At 40.2% G+C, this 22661-nt stretch overlaps 1 protein-coding gene across 2 annotated transcripts in view; it reads left to right on the forward strand.

The window, feature by feature from the left end:
• Nucleotides 1-19850, forward strand: part of CDH11 (cadherin 11) — a 133921-nt gene extending 114071 nt beyond the window's left edge. For both annotated transcript variants that reach the window (XM_066583284.1, XM_066583285.1), the window contains exons 8-12: nucleotides 3395-3528; nucleotides 6823-6944; nucleotides 11597-11717; nucleotides 15352-15606; nucleotides 18560-19850. In XM_066583284.1, coding sequence (XP_066439381.1) covers nucleotides 3395-3528; nucleotides 6823-6944; nucleotides 11597-11717; nucleotides 15352-15606; nucleotides 18560-19059 — 1132 coding nt within the window. In that variant the 3' untranslated portion in view covers nucleotides 19060-19850. The remainder of the gene's footprint in view (nucleotides 1-3394; nucleotides 3529-6822; nucleotides 6945-11596; nucleotides 11718-15351; nucleotides 15607-18559) is intronic.
• Nucleotides 19851-22661: the final 2811 nt, after the last annotated feature.

Consider the following 22661-nt stretch of genomic DNA (forward strand, 5'->3'; position numbering starts at 1 on the left):
GGGCGTTTTATCGCGCGATTTGCGCATGTGTCCGGCGATTTTATAGAACCATTGCTTTGCAATGGTATCGGACACATGAGCACTTTTTATGCGCTCGTCCGATAAATTATAGAACAGAAATCGCAGATCGCACCTATCTGAGATCTGCGATTCCTGTTCTCTTCTCTATATGCGCTCAATGGGGCCGGCAGCAGCGCCGACCCCATTGAGAACATATAGTAGACAAATCATTCTCCTCTGCCACAGCTGTAACAGCTGTGGCAGAGAGGAATGATGTTTGCCCATTGAATTTAATGTAGCCGGCAATACAGCCGGCTCCATTGAAAGCAATGGGCTGCCGGCGATTGCGGGCTGAATTTTCGGGAAGGGCTTAAATATATAAGCCCTTCCCTGAAATTCATCCAGAAATGTGTAAAAACAAAAAAAAAATATACTCACCTGGTCCCGGCAGACGGAGTTCAGCGCGGCCGGCGGCAGTTCTCCTGAACTGCTCAGAGTAGTATTCAGCAGCCGGGGATTTAAAATCCCCGCCTGCTGAATGAGCTGCCTCTGATTGGTCACAGCCTGACCAATCAGAGGCAGCTCTCACTCACACCCATTCATGAATTTATGAATGGGTGAGTGAGTGCTGCCTCTGATTGGCTCAGCGCAGGGACCAATCAGAGGCAGCTCTCACTCACACCCATTCATGAATTTATGAATGGGTGAGTGAGTGCTGCCTCTGATTGGCTCAGCGCAGGGACCAATCAGAGGCAGCTCATTCTCTGAGCAGTTCAGGAGAACTACCGCCGGCCGCAGCTGAACTCCGTCTGCCGGGACAAGGTGAGTATATATATATTTTTTGTTTTTACACATTTCCGGATGAATTTCAGGGAAGGGCTTATATTTTTAAGCCCTTCCCGAAAATTCATCCCGCGATCGCCCGCAGCGCATTGCTTTCAATGGAGCCGGCTGTATTGCCGGCTCCATTAAATTCAATGCGCTGGACAGCTCCGGCCCGTTTCTATTGAAACGTGGCTAGGAGCAGTATTTTCGGGCAATTTTTCGGCCCCGGTCACGCGATTTGCGGATGCGCATCCGTTATGCGATCCGCAAATTGCGGGAAAAAACGCCCGTGTGACTAAGGCCTAAAAGTTTCACTTTTACTTTCAGATTATCTTGAATTAAGTGTGTTTTCCAGTTTTGTAAATCACATTTTCAATGATATTTCCTTCGGGTATGCCTTTTGACTATCAATATTGTTCTTAAAGTTGGTCTTAGTGCATTACAAGAGATAAATGTAGGAAAAAAATGTGGTTATAGGTGCAATCCCATTTAACTCAGAGAGGCACAAGATGCGTTTTTAAGCTCAACTCCTCTGTTTTTATGAAAAACGTATCCAGCATATAATAATAGATGCGTTTCGAGGCCATTGAGCCCCTTTGTCTGCAAAAAGAACACACCGATGCTGGCTGTGTATTCCTAGCTAAAATACTAAAATAAATGGGATTGCACCTATAACAACATTTTTTTTCCTACATTTATCTCATGTACTTGTATCTCCCCCCTTGGACGATGTGACGCTTTGTGGACTGGCTGCACCCTCTCAGACTCGTTAATAATCAATCAATCTCCCATATAAACATTAGTATATAGATTTGCCCCGCTCCTTTTTTTTTCCTTCATCTTTTTTTAGTGCATTACAAGGCACCAATGTACTAATTCTGGGATAGGCCTGGCTTGGAATGTGTCAGTTCTGGACCCTTATCTACCCATTGGCTTAGCTTTACCCCAGTCCTCTGCAAATTTGATGTATAAAAGCTTAAAGACTTATGAAATGCTTATAATTGTAGTTGTACTACAATATACCATAGAAACATCTTACTATAGGTTCTAAAAACTCTGAACTAACAAACTTTGCGAAAAGCAAAATTTAAGTCAGTCTGAAAACGTGTAGCCACAGCTCTATTTACCCATAATGTAAAACCTGGGGCTAGCAAAACACTGTTACACCAGGACACAAGTTATTTTAAATAACAGTGAGGGTGATCCATGAGTGGAACAGGTTACCATGGGGGGTGGTGAGTTCTGAGTCTAAATACTCAGCTAATGTTGCAGCTTCCTCTCTGATCTCTGTGCATTTGGAGCGGAAGTCTCTGCGCTGACCCCCTTGTGGTGGCTGTCGCTTGTAACTGCAGGTATGGCTCCCATTGATTTCAATGAAAGTCGTGCCTGCAGTTACAAGTGCCAACGACTACACAGAGGTCAGCACAGAGACTTCTTCTCCGACCTCTGTATTATTGCACTGCCGACAGCATGCACCTGCTCATCTGATTAATCAGGGGCACCAGCGACGGACCCCAGCCGATCAACTATTGATGACATCCTGATGATAGGACATCAATACTATTTCTCTGGAAAACCCCTTTAAGTTACAGGGAATTATAAATCAAAGACATGTAGAGACCAATTTTAAGTGGAGGCAATATGACACAGATGCTGCCGGGCAGAAGTGAACGTCTGTCCGAGCAACAGGTTCCATTGGTCAGGGGTTTGAGCTACTCAGCTGCTGTTATCAGCTGGCTCCCAAAACCACCCAGAGCAGGGCAAGAGGTAAAGTAAACAGAAATTTGGCGGAAAAGCTCTTAGCCAAGCATGGGTCCAAAGGGCAGCTCAGTGCTAATAATTAAAATCCCATGCATTTCATATGGAGTTTCCATATTTGTGCCCACCCCATGTAGATATAACCTTATACTGTACATGGGTGGTGCAAAATCCAGTCTTTAAATCCTACAAACAGCGCACTTTTTCTGTATTACCAAAGAAGTAGTTTGCAGTATACCGAAAAACAGGCTGGACTAGATGGACATTGTCTTCATTTGGCCTAACGAACTATGTTACTATGCACTGTTGGTGGATCACGAAGACTGGATTTGCCAGTAGACCTTGTCTAATACTTTATAAGTACATTGAATAAAGGGCATCTGCCGGTAGTCTAACCCTCCTCATTTATTCAGTGTAATGTAATTATTTTTAAGTAGAAATTCTTTAAAAAGTATCGAAAAACGATCATTCATATAACCGTTGAGCATCCTGGGAGAGAGAACATCAAGCACAACAAGAGTTCATTGACAAGCCTGCACTATATGGTATTTGGCGTTACATTTTTTTCGTTTTCATTAATAGCAAGGAAAGCAGATCCTGATGTAGCAAAATGTTCCCTACATGCAGACATGAATAAATGATGAAGCTAAATTTCCTTTTAAAAGTTGTTTGATAGATTCCATTAATATTCTGATTTTGCCATGCGTGCTGCTGGGAAACTACTCTCGAATGAATCTTTAATATCTAACACTTGAGCATCAGGCTGCTTAGTAATTTGCTTGTCTAATTACTCTGCGATCATCCTCTTTAGGTATTCAATCGATCGGCACACTGACCTTGACAGATATTTCAACATCCAAGATGATGGAGTCATCAAAACCACAAAGCCTTTGGATAGAGAGGAAACCGCTTGGCACAACATCTCTGTGATAGCTACCGAAGCCTGTACGTATTCCCTCGATGGAGTGAGTTTATTATCTAAGACCCTTGTAGAAAGCGATGGAAAGTGTTCAGATGTTTCCTGCATATTCAGTCTCGGAAGAAATCACTCATAGAAGAGACAAACGCATTGAATTGATCGGCTGAGTGGTCTGACCTTATTTAGTTGTGTTGTTGGAGTGTTTGAGATATCTCTTATCCGAGTTATGCTTTCCATCATGGATTACTTGAGTCATGATTGATGCCGTTCAAGTCTGATTGATATTTTTTGTGGACATTTGCAAACACACATCACAGTGTGCCAAAGCCTGAACATAGGACAGTCATTGTTTTAGAGATTTTCAAAGCGTCTATCCAGATCAGGATGATAAAACAGCGGCCCTGTGAGCAAAAGGACCTACTACCATCTTAACCCGGCCTATTTTAGGCATAAGGAGTCCTTATTAAGGACCCAATGATTTTGGGGGGATTTTCATCTCCACTTTTCAAAAGCCAAACCTTTTTATTTTTCCATCCACAAGGCCGTATGAGGGCTTGTTCCTTGCGTGATGAACTGTAGTTTTTATTGGTGCTGTTTTTGGGTACATAGACTATATTGTAAAACTTTTAGGATTTTTTTTATGATAGCAAGGGAAGAAAATAGAGATGAACGAACGTGCTCGTTTAGGACAATTACTCGATCGAGCATCACTTTTTTTGAGTAACTGCCTACTCGAGCGAAAAGATTCGGGGAGCGCCGGGGGGCGCCGAGGTGGAGAGGGGGATAGCAGGGGGGAACAGAGGGGAGCTCTCTCTCTCTCTCCCCCCCCCCACTCCCCACCACAACCCTCCGCCCCGGCGCCCCCCGAATCTTTTCGCCCGATTAGGCAGTTACTCGAAAAAAGCGATGCTTGATCGAGTAATTGCTCTAAACGAGCACGTTCACTCATCTCTAGAAGAAAACATCAATTCTGACATCGTTTTTTGGGGGTTTTCTTACAGCGCTAATCATACAGCATAAATGACACAATACATTTTTTCTGCGGGTCGGTACGATTACAACAGTAACAAAATTCGTACTTTTCTTTTTAAGCTTTTCCACTTTTCCGCATAAAAACCCTCTTTTGGAATTTTTTTTCAATGCATTCAAAGTTCTATAACTTTTTTATTTTTTCATGGACGGAGCTCTAAGAGGGCTTGTGTTTTGCGTGACGAGCTGTAGTTTATATGGGTACCATTTTGGGGTACATACGTCTTTTTAAAATCACTTTTAGGCCCTTTACCCACTAGCGGGTTTTTTCGCTGCGATTTCTGCGATGCGATTTTACCATTAGAAAGTCCCATTGACATTTGGAAAAAAACCTCAGTGAAATTGCAGCGAAAAAAAACGCTAATGGGTAAAAGCCCTTATTGCGTTTTTTGGGAGGTAAAATGAACAAAATAAGCATTTTGCCTCTGTTTTTAGTGCTTTCATTACGCTTTTTGAGGGTAAAAAGTGTATTCAATTTGTTATACGAAACGTTACGGATACGGCAATACCAAATATGTGTTATTTTAATTTTTCTACATATTTTTTTATACTAGAAGGGGGAAAAACACACAAAAAAGTGTTTTTTTAATTTCTTTTTCTTTTACACTTTTCTTTTTTCTACACTATTTTTAACTTTTCTTTGCACTTTCTATATCCCTGTAGAGGACCTGAGCCATAGCTGCTATGATTGCTATGATAAAGCATTGCCGGACTTCTGTCATGTAATGCCTTATCACTTGTATTAGTGATCATAGACAATGGCAAAGCAGGATGCCTGTAGCTCGCTTCCTTTTGCCATGGCAACCCGTCGGCCCTCCGCGATTAAATCCGGGGGTCCGATGACATCACAGATGGAGCGTGCGGGAGGCCGGATATCAGTCTGCCAGATGGCGCGGGATCTCTTCTGATTTCGTGCTAGCCACATGACGTATAGGTTACATCATGTTGCATTAAGTACCCCTTTGCCAGGATGTACACTTACATGATATGGCATTAAGGGGTTAAAGGGGTTTTAGGGGAAAATGCTATTGAGGACCTCATCAATAGTTGATTGATTGGGGTTCACTACTTGCGACCCAGCTGATCGGAGACTTGCTGTCAGCATCTCAACACGCAGGGGTACAGAGTGGAAGCTGCTAGCTCCAACCCTTGTGTAGTGTCTCGTAATTGCAGACAAAACCGTAATTATAATCAATTAGAGCTGCGCCTGCAATTACTAGCCGCAGGCGCTACACAGGGGCCAGAACTAACTGCTTCCGCTCCACAGCCCTGTGGGTTTTTGCACTGACAGCGGGTGCCTGATCGGCTGGGGTTTTAAGTGGTAGATTCGTGCCGATCAAGTATTAATGACCTATCCTGTGGCTAGGTCATCAATAGTGTTCGCCTGGAATAGCCCTTTAATAACCATGCTTCCTTCTATCCACTACAGTGTTCCCCAACCAATGGCTCTTAGACCCCCTGCATGTGGTTCCCTAACTGCAGACAATTGCAGATAGTCTACTCCTCTTGAACTTATACCAGAGGTAGACATGTCTACGCCAATAAGTAGCATTAGGTTAGTTACAGACAGCTAAGGGGCAATCTAATAAAGATATCAGAAATCAATACAGAGGTCTGTCCTATTATCTATTTATACCCAGGGCGCCCTCTACATCTAGAAGATAGAAGGAGGTTCCTTACTTAAGATCAGTGAGACTGTGGAACTCTTTGCCTGAGGACAAGGTGATGGCGAACTCAATAAAGGAGTACAAGAGGGGCCTGGATGAGTGTTGGACCATTACATGTTATAGTCATTAATTCCTAAAGAACGGCTGTGGTTCCATAGACTTATCCTGATCATCAGATTTGTAATTGGGAAGGAATTGTTTTCCCTAATGTGAGGATTATTGACTTCTACAGTATCAGATGAAGGGTTTTGCTTTCCTCTGGGTCAACATTGCAGGATAATAGGCTAAACTAGATGGACTTGTTTCTTGTCTCAGTCTTACAAACTATGTTACTAGATAAACTCTAAAATTGATTTTAAATGTGAATGTACTGAGCCCTTATATAGTATAACATCTCTGCTCACTATGTTGCTATCAGTGGTGATAGTACTCCTCTCAGGCCATGGGAGGTAACCACAGTTATTAGTCTAAACACCAATAATGTTTGAATATAATGCAATTATTTCTTAATGAGGCATCTCTTGAGAATCTGATTAGTAACCCCCTTCCTTGGAATTTACAGTAAAAGCATGTTTTAATTGCTCATTTTCTATTATTTAAACCAATATTCTCTTCTCTCCATAGCATCCATCGGTCATTCAAATAGCGTCCCTGTATCAATTAAAGTTTTAGACAGGAATGACAATGCTCCGGAATTTCCTAAGCCCTATGAAGCATCTGTATGTGAAAATGCAGAAGTAAATAAGGTATTTTGAATTTGCTTAATTACTTAATTAAAGTGTTTGTTTTGTACTGTTTTACAAACTTTTATAACGGTCGGCAACTTTGGAAATCACTTTTCTGTTGGAAGGGTCTCCTGACAATAATCTGATTTTAGGATGTAAGTTGCTGGGATCCGCAGTGATCAGCAATAATCTGTAAATGAACCTTGTAGCAATGTTCAATCCCCCGAAGTGCCACCATAGAGAAAATGTACTTTACACACCGCCCATTAATATAAATGGCATTGATTGGCCAGGTCCGCCAGAATGAGAGACACTTTTTGTAGACACGTTTCACTCTGTATCATAGATGAGGATTAGAGACGAGCAAGTATACTCGCTAAGGCACATTACTCGAGCGAGTAGTGCCTAAGATTCGGGGGCCGGCGGGGAGCGGCGGGGGAGAGCGGGGAGGAACGGAGGGGAGATCTCTCTCTCCCTCTCCCCCCCCCCCCCCGCTCCCCACCGCAACTCACCTGTCACCCACGCCGGCCCCCGAATCTTTAGAGACGAGCGGGGAGATACTCGGCTAAGGCACTACTCGCTCAAGTAATGTGCCTTAGCGAGTATACTCGCTCATCTCTAATGAGGATCCTAAATGGCCCCTCAAAAATTTGAAGGGTAAAAAAAAATTCTAGCAGAAAAATTAGATCATCTCTTTAAAGATAAGATGCAAATTTACAAATAGTAACGTATCCCCCCCCCCCCCCACCTAAAGACTAAAGCATTCAATAACTCTGAAGAACAATCTTTTCTATCTAAGTACTAAAGAAGATTGTCAAAAGGTATTAAAGATTACGAATAGTGTTGAGCAAACCAGACTAGTAGAACCCTGTTTCAGGTCAAACTTTGCTAAACCATTGATTTGGCATGAACCCAAACTGAGCCTTTGGTAAAGTTCTGCCCAAAACTAAGTACTACTGGTTTGGCTTGCTGAAAACTAGCCATAGGGGAAAAAACTTTATATGAAAGCTAGAGATGAGCGAGCACCAAAATGCTCGGGTGCTCGTTACTCGAGTCGAACTTCCCACGATGCTCGAGGGTTCGTTTCGAGTAACGAACCCCATTGAAGTCAATGGGCGACCCGAGCATTTTTGTATGGGACCTATGCTCCGCTAAAGTTTTCATTTGTGAAAATCTGGGAAATTCAAGAAAGTGATGGGAACGACACAGAAACGGATAGGGCAGGTGAGGGGCTACATGTTGGGCTGCATCTCAAGTTCCCAGGTCCCACTATTAAGCCACAATAGCGGCAAGAGTGCCCCCCCCCCCCAACAATTTTTACTTCTGAAAAGCCCTCATTAGCATGGCATACCTTTGCTAAGCACCACACTACCTCCAACAAAGCACAATCACTGCCTGCATGACACTCTGCTGCCACTTCTCCTGGGTAACATGCTGCCCAACCGCTCATTTCAGTAATAGTAGCAGTCAAGACAGGCCCCGGTAACAATTCCGAAGCGGCAGTATTGGGGGAGCACAGTATTAGTTCCATTTGAGTAGTAGTAGCAGTCTAGACAGGCCCCAGTAACATATCACTAGCAGCAGTATAGGGGGAGCACAGTATTAGTTCCATTTGAGTAGTAGTAGCAGTCTGGACAGGCCCCAGTAACATATCACTAGCAGCAGTATAGGGGAAGCACAGTATAGGGGGATCATGTAACGGACACAGCAGAGCCAGGAAACAATTATGCGCAAGCCAGTAGTCAGACCTAGGTGTGTATGACTGAGCTACTGGAATTCACAGGGCAGAACCAGTCAAGTGGCCAAAGGCCAGTGGTAGTCCTTAAGTATTTTGCTTCAATTTTTTTAAATGGTGAGGTGAAAAACCAGACAGACACCGTATGCAGCGTATATATGTATACTCTTTCCCTCTGGCGGGCTGACGGCGATCATGTAACGGACACTGCAGAGCAAGGAAACAATTATGCGCAAGCCTGCTGTAACGCTTAGCTGGGTAATAATGAGCGACTACTACCCCCAGCAGACACGCAGTAAACTAAAGACGGTCACAGGCTTGGCTGGGTAATAATGAGCGACTACTACCCCCAGCACACACGCAGTAAACTGAAGACGGTCACAGGCTTAGCTGGGTAATAATGAGCGACTACCACCCCCAGCACACACGCAGTAAACTGAAGACGGTCACAGGCAGCCCAAATATAGTATTTTTTTCCAATTTTTGGGAAAAAGCCCACTGCCTATATAGTCTGTATATGGATTTCCCTGTTGGAGGATGACTGTGGTTATTGAAAGCACAGTGCAGCCAGAAAAAATTATGCACAAGGCTGGGTAATAATGAGCGACTACTACCCCCAGCAGACACGCAGTAAACTGTAGACGGTCACAGGCTTAGCTGGGTAATAATGAGCGATTACTACTCCCAGCACACACGAAGTAAACTGAAGACGGTCACAGGCAGCCCAAATATAGTATTTTTTTCCAATTTTTGAGAAAAAGCCCACTGCCTATATAGCCTGTATATGGATTTCCCTGTTTGAGGATGACTGTGGTTATTGAAAGCACAGTGCAGCCAGAAAAAATTATGCGCAAGGCTGCAGTAACACCTAGCTGGGTAATAGTGAGCGACTACTACCCCCAGCAGACACGCAGTAAACTGAACACGGTCACAGGCAGCCCAAAGATTTCTTTTCCAATTTTTTTGAAAAAGCCCACTGCCTATATAGCCAGTATATCTCTTTTCCTGTACCACTGTCCCTGCCTCAGCAGTACTGCCCCTATACTCTGTAAAATGACTGCAGACTGAGGACGCTATGGTCTGCAAGCCCAATATACGGAAAAAAAAAATGTGCAAAACTGCTAAAAGCAGCCTCAACAGTACTGCACACGGTCAGATGTGGCCCTAAGAAGGACCGTTGGGGTTCTTGAAGACGAAGATAACAGCCTAACACTCTCCCTATAGCAGCTACAGCAGGACGGCACTTTCCCTAATGTCTTTCAGCGTGCATCTGTGGCGAGCCGCGGCCGGCCCCAGTTTGAATACTCGGGTGTCACCTGATATCCCCAGCCACTCACTTCAGGGGGGTGGGATAGGGCTGGAACTTCACAGGAGGAAGTTGTAATGCCTTCCCTGTGTTTCTATTAGCCAGAAAACGGCACAAACTTTTCTGGGAAGAAAATGGAAGTGACTCGAAAACCGCATGGTGCTCGTCTCGAGTAAGGAGCATCTTGAGTACCCTAATACTCGAACGAGCATCAAGCTCGGACGAGTACGCTAGCTCATCTCTAATGAAAGCCATAAAAGCTTTAGATAAGTCTTTCAGTGTTATACCACAGTTTCGGGTGCTTTGGTGAACTTCCAGTTCTGTTCAAACTAATTTGGATTAAACTGAACTTTTTGTAAAAGTTTGTTGAACTGGCCAATCCAAACTTTTCAAAAGTTCACTCATCACTAATCTTGAACATGCCTGTGCACTATTTTATTGATCAACATTGCCATAGACAGGCATATCTCGGTGTGTTACCTCAAAATTAATTCAGAAGATGAATGTTCTGAACTTTCTTGATCCTACTACTTTTCTACATATGTTCGAGATTTAATGAGTTCACAATGAGAGACTCTAGTAGATGGAGAATACCAGTAATTGCTATTCAACAGCAACACCTTATCATTAGATAGTTTGTCTTAAAAGGGTGGTCTAGGATTAGAAAAATATGGCTGCTTTCATTTAAAAGAGTGCCACACCTGTCCATTGGTTCTGTCTGATACTTATTTTCAATTATTAAGGAATCGTATATTTTAACTCTATCCTAGTAAAGGTTACATTCTAAGGGCTCAGTCACACGGGCGCATCGGCATCGGAATGAAGCCGGTCACATGTTCATTCCTTCGGCGCTGCAGAGAGACGGCCGTCTTCAGATACGTCCGTTTCCTTCCTGCAGTCACACGGGCGCATCAGCACCGGTGTACGGATGCTGATGCGCCCGTGTGCTTGAGCCCTAAATTTGACAATATTCGCCCTCTCCCTATCTTGATATTTCAGTTCAGCTCCATTACAGTAAACATGGCAGAGTACCAATAGTACACGCAACTTGTGGACAAGTGGGGCACAGCTTTTGGAAAAAAGCAGCCATGATTTTCTAATCCTGTACAAATTCTTTTTTAAAAAATTGATGTGGAATCCCATTAGGGGAGTCTACAGCCTTTAAAGAAACAAGAGATGGGAAGGAATTTTTTGAGTTGGATTGAAAATATTTTAACTGTTCTTCTCCACAGAAATTTTTCACCGTAACGGCTGCAGAGAGACGGCCGTCTTCAGATACGTCCGTTTCCTTCCTGCAGTCACACGGGCGCATCAGCACCGGTGTACGGATGCTGATGCGCCCGTGTGACTGAGCCCTAAATTTGACAATATTCGCCCTCTCCCTATCTTGATATTTCAGTTCAGCTCCATTACAGTAAACATGGCAGAGTACCAATAGTACACGCAACTTGTGGACAAGTGGGGCACAGCTTTTGGAAAAAAGCAGCCATGATTTTCTAATCCTGTACAAATTCTTTTTAAAAAAATTGATGTGGAATCCCATTAGGGGAGTCTACAGCCTTTAAAGAAACAAGAGATGGGAAGGAATTTTTTGAGTTGGATTGAAAATATTTTAACTGTTCTTCTCCACAGAAATTTTTCACCGTAACGGCTGTAGATAAAGATGAGGCTGCAAACGGTTATCCGTTCCACTTCAGTTTTCCAAGTGACATGGTACATCCGCATGCAAATTTTACCATAAGAGACCAGAAAGGTTTGTACAAGAGAGATGTTTATTTTATCTGTCCCATCAGATTACCTGGATACCTTCAGATAGGACAATTCTCTTATCTCCCTTCATTTCCTGGAACTTGACAAAAAAGTTTGGTTGGCAAAATAATGTTCCTTGAGCAGTGACTTTCAAGTCAATTGTGGTTTTCTGGTCAATGCAGTATGGCTGCTTACAGGGGTTGTCCAACCTTAGAAAAAAGCACCATTTTTGTATATGGACAGTGCCTGGAATCACAGATCAGCACAATTCAAGTGAATGAGGTTGAGCTGCCATACCAGGCCAAAGACTCTATTGCTGCAGTTTATGGAAAAAATATTATAAATTATATACTTTTTTTCTAGTATAAAAGCAACCCCCTATAAAAAAAATCTGATTAGAATAAGAACACCCAGCACGACGTACAAGGAAGACCTTCCAAAAAAATGAAGGTCTTCCTTGGTTCCTCGGCTGGGATCTGTTTTCATTGGCCAAGAAATTTGACTATACTGAGCCATGCATGGTCCAAATTACCATGCCAAAAATAGATTTGTTATGGTGCGATAGGTTTTTCTAATGATCTGGAGCAACAGATAGAAAGAAGATTAAAGTATATATATCAGTCTTTTATCTAAGGGCAGCAAATAATAGAGGAAGATATGTTAAGATTCATTATATATTGCTTTGCATATTTTTATTCAATATTTTCATGGCAATTACTTTTAAACTAATGCCTGGACCTACAGAGTGAGAACTCTAGTAGTCCTGCCAACATTTAATTATCCTTTCGCATGTACATGCTTAAGAAAGCCATAGAAAACTATATATCCCTAAACTTGGCATGTTCCCCTCAATCTTGTCCTGCTCTCAGATAGGGCACTTTTAAACATATCAGTAGTGTTGAGCAAACCGAACCAGTAGAACCTTGTTTCAGCTCAAATTTTGGTAAAATTTTGGTTCGGCACAAGCTTAAACTGAGCTTTTAGTAAAGTTTTTTTTTTTTTTAAATAGGGTTCTACTGAGTGGGTTTGAAAACTGGTGTATAACATTGTCTAAGAGCCATAAAAGCCCCATATGACACTCTCAGTTTAGGGGTATTAGTAAACTTCTAGTTTGGTTCAGACTAATTTGAACTGAACTGAACTTTTTGCAAACATTCCAGCACACCGGCCAAAATTAACTTTTAAAAAGTTCTCTAATCACTTTATCTCAGTGTTAATGTCTGATGCGTTAGGACTCACATGTTGATTTGTGTCAGTGGCCACCTTAAGGTATAGCAATGTTATGGTGTAGAACATTTAAATTTATTTAAATGTCAGCTGACAAATAAAGGAGAAGTCAGGCATAATAAAAATAAAATTACTTGATAGAAAACCTTTAATGTCCTAGTTTTACATATTCTTGCCTTCAAACATCAACCAGGTTCAGTTTGAGATTAGGGAGCTTTCTTTAGGCAAATTACTGTTTGAAAAACCGCATCGTAAACAGTGAAGACAGGTATAAAAATTCTGATATGTGAGTCCATTATTGACCTTTAAAGTGAATATATTTCCCTAATTTCCCTCTAATAGAGTTCTTTTTACGGCTTTCAAGAAGTAATTACATGATGCAGTAACCAAAGAAAGATGTAATCACAGCCCGCATCGCCTTTTAGTGGCCTTTTATGGTAGTACGTTTAACATCACAAACCCTATTTTGCATACAAAAATACATGGGATAATTGGAAATACTCTGCTGAGCTTGAGGTTGAGTCCCTTTCATTGTGCACCGCCGTACCTACCACAATGTTAATAAACACGGTCGTATTTTCAGAAATATTTTGCTTTCCAAATTGATTTCTTTTTCTAAGTCTCCAATGAAAATTCTTTTGTGCAGCAGTTTTCATTATTTAGACGTACATCAATAGCCCATTTATACGTGGCAGTTTTTCTATTGCAGAAAATAGCATGCTATCAAAATGTATGAGATTAAACAAAGCCGTGCGGCATGTTTTCTGTGCTATATAAATTAAATAGGTGGCAATGAAAAAAGTTGTGAGTAATAGATTGCACTTTTATACTAGAAGTAGAGGAAGCAGAACTGGAGGAGTTGTATTGTCTCATCAGATAGATAGATAGATAGATAGATAGATAGATAGATAGATAGATAGATAGATAGATAGATAGATAGATAGATAGATATGAGATACAATATAGATAGATATGAGATAGATAGATAGATAGATAGATAGATAGATAGATAGATAGATAGATAGATAGATATGAGATAAATAGAGAGATATGAGATAGATAGATAGATAGATAGATAGATAGATAGATTGATAGATATGAGATAGATAGAGAGTTATGAGATAGATAGATAGATAGATAGATAGATAGATAGATAGATAGATAGATAGATAGATAGATAGATATGAGATAGAGATATGAGGAAGAGAGATAGATAGATAGATAGACAGATATGAGATACAATATAGATAGATATGAGATAGATAGATAGATAGATAGATATGCGATAGATAGATAGATAGATATGAGATAGATAGATAGATAGATAGATAGGCGATAGATAGATATGAGATAGATAGATAGATATGAGATAAATAGAGAGATATGAGATAGATAGAGAGTTATGAGATATATAGATAGATAGATATGAGATAGATAGAGAGATATGAGAGAGATAGACAGATATGAGATAGATAGATATGAGATGGATAGATAGATATATAGATAGATATGAGATAGATAGATAGATAGATATGAGATAGATAGATAGATAGATAGATGATAGATCGATAGATAGACAGATATGAGATAGATATGAGATGGATAGATGGATAGATAGATAGATAGATAGATAGATAGATAGATAGATAGATAGATAGATAGATAGATAGATATGGGATAGATAGATAGATAGATAGATAGATAGATAGATAGATAGATAGATAGATAGATAGATATGAGATAGATATGAGATAGATAGATAGATAGATAGATAGATAGATATGAGATACAATATAGATAGATATGCGATAGATAGATATGAGATACATAGAAAAATAGATAGATATGAGATACGATATAGATAGATAGATAGATATGAGATAGATAGAGAGATATGAGATAGAGAGATAGATAGTTATCATAGATACATATGAGATGATAAATAGATAGATAGATAGATAGATAGATAGATAGATAGATAGATAGATAGATAGATAGATAGATATGGGATAGATAGACAGACAGATAGATAAATATGGGATAGATATGAGATAGATAGATAGATAGATAGATAGATAGATAGATATTAGATAGATAGATATTAGATAGATAGATATAAGATAGATAGATAGATAGATAGATAGATATGAGATAGATAGATAGATATGATATAGATAGATATGATATAGATAGATAGATAGATAGATAGATAGATAGATAGATAGATAGATAGATAGATAGATAGATAGATAGATAGATAGATATGGGATAGATATGAGATAGATATATAATGAGATCGATAGAGAAATAGATAGATATGAAACAGATAGATAGATACTGTATGAGAAGGATAGATAAAAGTCAGTAGATTCACATACATGACAATTCTCTCCTTTTTTCACTTTGAGCAGATAACACAGCGGACATTCACGTTGGACGAGCATCTTTAAGTCGTCAGAAGCAAAAAATGCACTTACTTCCAATCATAATCAGTGATGTTGGAAAACCTAGTCCCATGATTAGCACTAATACCCTCACCGTACGTATATGCAGCTGTAGCAGTGACAAAACCATCCTCTCCTGCAACGATGAACCACTGTCTCTCAATGCGGGGCTAAGCACAGGAGCACTGATTGCCATTCTTGCTTGCATTGTCATTTTATTAGGTAAGTTCAAGTTGGGTCAATTTATATAAATCCAAAGTGTTTGCTGGCATTGAATGAATTTTTTTTTGACTAAAAATCCTGTCTTGATCAACATTAATGTACACAAAGCTGCAGTGTCAATCAGACAAGATCAAGGCAGGCTTTGCAGCTTCTTAATTTACTTACAGGGGTTCTCTGCCTCTTTTGCAACTGATGACCTATCCTATGGACGGTAGTTGATGGCCGGCTGCCAGTCCAGTAGGCCGGACATTGTCATCAGTGGTCAGCACAGGAAGTGGTAGCTCCTATTGAAATCAATGAAATCACCTCACTAGGCTACACTCCAGTTTCTGCTTCTTTGGTAGTCAAGACTTCACATCCAGTCTTGACCATGAGAGAACCAGGAAGTGGAAGAGAAGTGTGGCACACCCATTGATTTCAATGAGAATGAACTCACTGCTGCCACTTCCTGCGCTGACCACTGATGATAACATTCAGCACACTCCACCGACAGCAGAACCCCACCCATCAACTACTGTTGTCCAGAGGTTAGCTCATTAGTTGAAAAAAGGGCAGAAAACTCCTTTAAAGGGATATCTATCTAGCTAGGTATCTACTCTTTGTCAAAACAAATCAAACACCTAGGAGGAGTTGTGATTTTGCTGTATAACTTGGCATGCAGTTACATCTCAGACAGATATGCAAATGATTACAGCTGTGGTCTAATTAGAATGCTTGATTAGATGAATGGTCTTCCCACCTGAGGTCCTAAAAGTGGTTCCACTGTTGGCCTATAAAAACGCTCTCAGAGGCTCCTTGTGTGTAGTGACCTCTTTTTCACCTTGTGTAGAGCTTGTTGACCACTAGACATGCCTCTGCAACACAATCAAGTAGAATTTGCTCAGTTACCAGAGTTTGAGAGGAGGGGGCATTATTAGATTTTGAGAAGTTGGATGGTCTTATCTACGAATTGCCCATTACCTGGGCTGTTCTGACAAGGCTGTTAAGAGGTGTTGTGACCAGTTGATGTTTAAGAGCATGCACACAACATGGCAGGGCTCAGGATGCCCTTGATAGACCACTAGTAGAGAGGATCATATGATCATCTAACAAACATGAACAGGTCCAACTGTTTTGGTGTCTGCTATCCAGAGACAGGTGGCACGATTGTTACAGGCCCTTTGTCTGTTGGAACCATTTCCATCTGCTTTGCTGAGGAACATTTGTTCTGCTGGCGCACATTACATGTGCTATAACTTAACACCCACCATCACCCCCATTTGTAGAGGTGCCATACACAGTGCTATGGAGTGGAACCATGCTCTCTTCAGCGAGGAATCCAGGTTTAGTTTGGGCACTAATGACAGCTATGTTCGTGTCTGGAGTGCATATTGGTGAGCGCCTCAATCTTGCCTTTGATGTGCAGTGGCACACTGCCCCTACTGCTAGTGTGATGGTCTGAGGGGCTGTCACATATGATAGTCGGTCTCCCTTAGTAGTGGTACGAGGGACAATGACAGCTCAGCAATATGTTCAGGACTTTCTACAGTCACATGTGTTCCTCTCATAATAGGGCTTTCAGAAGGCATTTTCCAGCAGTACACACAAGAGGGTCATAAAAATGTGCCCACAACATTGTCACACTTCCGTGGCCTGCTCGGTCGCAAGATTTATCACCAATAGAACATGCATGGGACCAGCTGGGACACCAACTTTGACAGTCTATGAGTTTGCATGATCTAGAAACTCAATTAAAATAAATTTGGACTGAAATGTCACAGAATAATATACAAAAACTGTATGCCTCCATGCCCGCCCCTATCACATCCTGCATCCAACCAGGTGGACCAACAGGGTACTAAAGCCCCCTTTCAAGTGTTCAGTTTTTCGCAATAAATTGTCTTTTTGCTCTGATATTGTAATCACTTACCTATATCAATGCTATAATCACACAGAGCAAGTTTTATTTAATTCCAACAGCTCTTTCTTGGTGCTTGATTTTTTGACAATGAGTGTATAATTTGTGGGAAAGCATTCAGTAGAACTAGTAATGAATGAATAACACTAAACCTGTTCTCACTCTGGGCTTAGGAGTCCAGTGGGCGGTCCTAATCAGTGATTGACAGCTCAGGCTATGCACACTCATACAGGGAAGGCTGTCAATTGCTAACGCCAACTGGACTACTAATCACAGAAGGAGCAGAGGTTAAAATGCATAAATAAATAAACAAGGAACAAACAGGGGAGTGCGGAGAGGTGAGTAGCTGTTGATTTGTTATTTTAATGCAATGGGGACCTGTTGACAAGGGTTTCTCATTACTCGGAAAATTCCTTTATGAATATTTCCATTCACCGAAAGCAAGGAGAACGTTATATAAAACCAGAAATTCCATTAAATTGTTTAGAACTGAATTGCAATAGGATGAATCAGCCTAATTTAATAGACAGGCCTTATATATGTGGTTATATTATGGCTATGTACAACCTTGAACTTGTATGAAGTCATAATAGAAAATGCATAGACTTCTATAGGGTCCTACTTTACCTATATATGCCTCTGATTTCATACAAAGGCATACACAGGTTCTATGCTCCATTGGATTCTATATTCAAAATGGCTACGTGGCATTGTATGGACTTAGTTTTCTGCCGTGCGGCGTCTTTTACATCGTACTGCTCTGTGCAAGAGGCCATGAGTTATGGCATGTGAAAAATTCTACTATATGTCTGGGTCTCTATAATTAACTCTGAAAAACAGGAGGCAAGAAAATAAATTATTTATTGAAGTATCATACACACATATAAAATATAAATGTCACCTTCCATGGTTTTAGTAGAATAGTTTAAAATATATATACTGTATTTTTTCATGGATTATCCATTGTAGCCAGATAGTTTTGAGCTTCTTTATTAGCTTCTCATAGAGTTCACTCCATATAACAAGAATATGATACATCTTCTTCTCTATCTGCAGTGATTGTGGTACTCTTCGTAGCCTTGCGAAGAGAGAAGAAAGAACCCCTCATCGTCTTTGATGAAGAAGACATTCGTGAAAATATAATAACTTATGATGATGAAGGTGGAGGAGAGGAGGACACTGAAGCCTTTGACATCGCTACCCTACAAAATCCTGATGGGATTAATGGGTTTATTCCACGTAAAGATATAAAACCAGAGTACCAATACTCTCCACGAGATCTTGGAATTAGACCAGCTCCCAACAGTGTTGATGTTGACGATTTCATTAACTCAAGGATACATGAAGCTGACAATGACCCAACAGCACCGCCCTATGATTCCATTCAAATCTATGGATATGAAGGGCGAGGTTCCGTAGCTGGGTCTCTCAGTTCTTTAGAGTCTGCCTCTACAGATTCAGATCTGGACTACGATTATCTACAAAACTGGGGACCTCGATTTAAGAAACTAGCGGACTTATATGGTTCCAAAGACACTTATGAAGACGATTCTTAACGATAAAGTACTAAACTTGGCCTTAAGAACTATGTAATGTTCTCAAAAATCCAGAGAAAACATTAACAGGTATTTTTTTTAAAGGAGAAATAAAATAAAAGGCTTCTTCGACCTCTAATGGTTTACAGACAGAATTCCTTCCAAGGATCTTAGAAGTGGTGGTGAATACTGTGAAAACCCTACAACCTGTGTTGAAGTTATCGGTCATCTGGGACAAAACCACTTGTAAAGTGCAGTTGATATGGGAAAGCATAAAGCAGGAAACACTTGATTCTATGGGGAGATATTTTACAGTATGTAATGTAACCATCCTGACCTACGTCAAACAAAGCTTCCACAAATAAGAAAGGATAACAGTCTCGAGCTGTAACGTCGCCTTAAACTATGGACACTTTATATGTAGTGCATTTTTAAACTTGAAAATAAAAAAAAAATATAAAAAAACAATATAATATTCAGCCAGCTTCAACTCATATAATGTATGTACAGTAAAATGTACAATTATAATGTCTCTTGAGCATCAGACTTGTTACTGCTGATTCTTGTAAATCTTTTTTGCTTATAATCCCGTCTTAAAACTAATACGTGCCAGAATTGCACCCCTATTTCTATGTCATTTTTAATGTATCTATTTGTACAATTTTAAAATTCTTATTTTAGTATACATACAAAATATCAGTATTCTGACATGTTACGGCATCACACCTATATTTTATGAACATCGTACTGTTGCTTTAATATGTGCTTCAATATAAGAAGCAAACTTTGAAATAAAATTGACTTTTTTTTTATTTCCGTTTGTGATTCGTAGGTGTTTTCTACAGAATTTATAGTATAAGGTTTATTGTTTATTTATATGTTTTCTAATTTGATTTGTTTTATTCTTTATTTTTTAGAAATTATTTTTTTCTTGTTTCATATCACGGCACTCTAAAAGTTAGATGAATACTACGTGTATTTATAAATATATATATTTCTACTTATTTTTTTCTAAAAACTATTTTTCTGTTTAGTGTTATGACACTCTCCAAAAAGTATTTTAAATTTACCAACTTAAACTAATGTTACTATATTTTAGTTCAACATACAGTGGGTGTATATAAAATTCTTCAGTAAAAATTCAAAAAGTTACACCAATAAAATTAACATAACTAGAGAAGTTACAATTGTATTCACAACCTATTCTTTAGAACGAAAGAACCCCACCCTGTAAATATAGCATCTCCCAGACCAGTGTTTCCCGCAGGGGTGTAACTATAGGGGATGCAGGGGATGCAGTTGCACCCGGGCCCAAGAGTCTTAGGGGGCCCATAAGCCTTCTTTTCTCCATATATGGAGAAGAGAAGGCTTATAAATAAAGCAATATAGTTGGGGGCTCTGTTACAGATTTTGCATTGGGGCCCAGGAGCTTCAAGTTACACCTCTGATTTCCCAACTTCATTTTAAAACAACCCTAACAGGCCATGTTTTGAGGATTTCTTATATATTTTACAGCTGATTTAAGGACGACCTGTCATGTTGTAAAGGCAGTGGGGCTAACTACACAGCCTTGTAGTCGCAGCTCCGCTGACTATTGCTGCCTGTGTTTTCTTGATACCTCCTTTTCTTGTATAGGCTCTTCTTAAATCCTGTCCTGGGTCTGTGAATCTTTCAAGTAGACCATCTCCACTGCTCATTGTCAATGGGTTATGTCTTACTGTCAGTCAAGTCTGACGTGACCCATTGACAGTGAGCAGTGGGGAACCATACACTTAAAGATTCACAGCACCAGGACAAGATTTAAGAAGAGCCTGTAAGAGGACTTGACAAATTCAAAGTGCCAGGAGCTGTATCTAAGAAGAGTATGTATGGATGAATGGAAGTGAGTATCAAGAAAAAAAAATGGTGATAAAGATAGTGAGTCCACAACTGCAGAGCTATGCGGCCAGCTCTGATGACTTTACAACATTAAATCAGTAATAAGCACATGTGTTTTCTCACTTGGAAATACTCTAGACCTGGCCTCTTAGGCATTCCATGAGGATACGTTTGGGGAAAGCTCCCTTAGACCATTGATTTCTAAACTATGGCTCTCTAGCTTTAGAAAAAATATAACTTTCAGTATGACCTGACATACTGGGAGTTGTAGTTTTGTAACATCTGTAGAGTCATAGATTGAGAACACTGCTCTAGACCTTTGAGAGCTATTCATGGCTTCACATTATAAGAGTCTTGGCCTGTCTGATTCTGTTTTGTAGAGCTGAAGAGACATATTCAGTTCTGCTTCACTGGCCTGAGAAGATTCATCCCTCCAATTCTTCGAAGGGCAAAACAATATGTCTCCTAGCTTCACGTAATATGAAATGTCCTACACGATGCACTTTTTTTTAAAAGCAATACAATTAGGTTTCCGTGGGAGATAGCCATTCTTCCCAGCACTATATCCTGGCAGGTTCTCTGCACTCTAAAGTGACACCTCACCTTGTTCAATCCTGGTCATCTTGTTACAGTGCTGTGTAAGAAGCCTGGCAGCAGAGATTATAGCACCGATGATAAATTGTTGTCTACTGAACCCAATGCACATTGGAATACAGAGAAAAACAACACCTACAGTAGTTGAGGTCTTCTTTAAAAGCAATGACTGTCATAAAGAACATTGCCATTAAATTAAAGAGCAAGGCTCTTTTCACACTGCATTTTCAGTATAGTTTACCATCGTATGCTATGCCAGGAAAGCTCTCAACCATACATCAAACAACGCTAGGCCTTTAAGAATTCGACAAAGGCAATAAGAGTGTCCTTTTGGCCTTCTGACCAGTTACTTTGGGGTTCCTGTTTTTTTGCTGTATGATTTTGTGCTATTCCATATAGTGGCATCCAGTTTTTTGTTTTTTTTACATGGGAGCCGTTGAGTGACGTTTGCCACTCCATTAAATGTATATGTCTGATATTTTCATCAGAGGGTCCTACTGATGAAAATCGATGGCCACTGCAGAACACAATGTGACAAATAGCCTAACTTACATTCTGTAGTATCTTGTCACTTTGTCAGTCTTGAGTTACCTGTCTAATGTTCATAAGGTCCATGTTGCAAGCCCATCCATGAAATAATTTCATTTTTTTTACTCATGAAAATGAATGAGAGGTTATCATAGCCCAACCCCAACTACTTGAATTTCTAGATGGTAATGACATGTAAGTCCAGAACCACTGTGGAATCAGTAATGATGGATGGGTGCAAGAATCAACAAAGCATCATGGGTGAATAAAGATCTGTATCACTATTCACTGAAGTGGAGTCTTTTCTTGCACTAAACTGTAATGACATTGTGTAGTTGGCAAGGTGAGATTAGTAACAATATTTTGATGCTCTTCCGATATTATATTACATTTCCTTGGACTGTTACTGTTTGCTTAATTATTCTGGTGCTTCCTACAGTGCAGATATGCAGGTCTTTTCGGTATGTTAGACAATCACTCATATGGAGAAAATATGCATTATTTAAGGTCCTAACCTGTCATATGAAATACATGCCTTATTAAAGATGAATGCTTCTTTCCTAGCTACTGTGCAGTTTGGTTGTTATATTTTTGCCAGTGCCAGATTAAGGTTGGTAAAGGTC

Source organism: Eleutherodactylus coqui, chromosome 11 (genome assembly GCF_035609145.1).
Source record: "Eleutherodactylus coqui strain aEleCoq1 chromosome 11, aEleCoq1.hap1, whole genome shotgun sequence".
In the NCBI taxonomy this organism is placed as follows: Eukaryota; Metazoa; Chordata; class Amphibia; order Anura; family Eleutherodactylidae; genus Eleutherodactylus; species Eleutherodactylus coqui.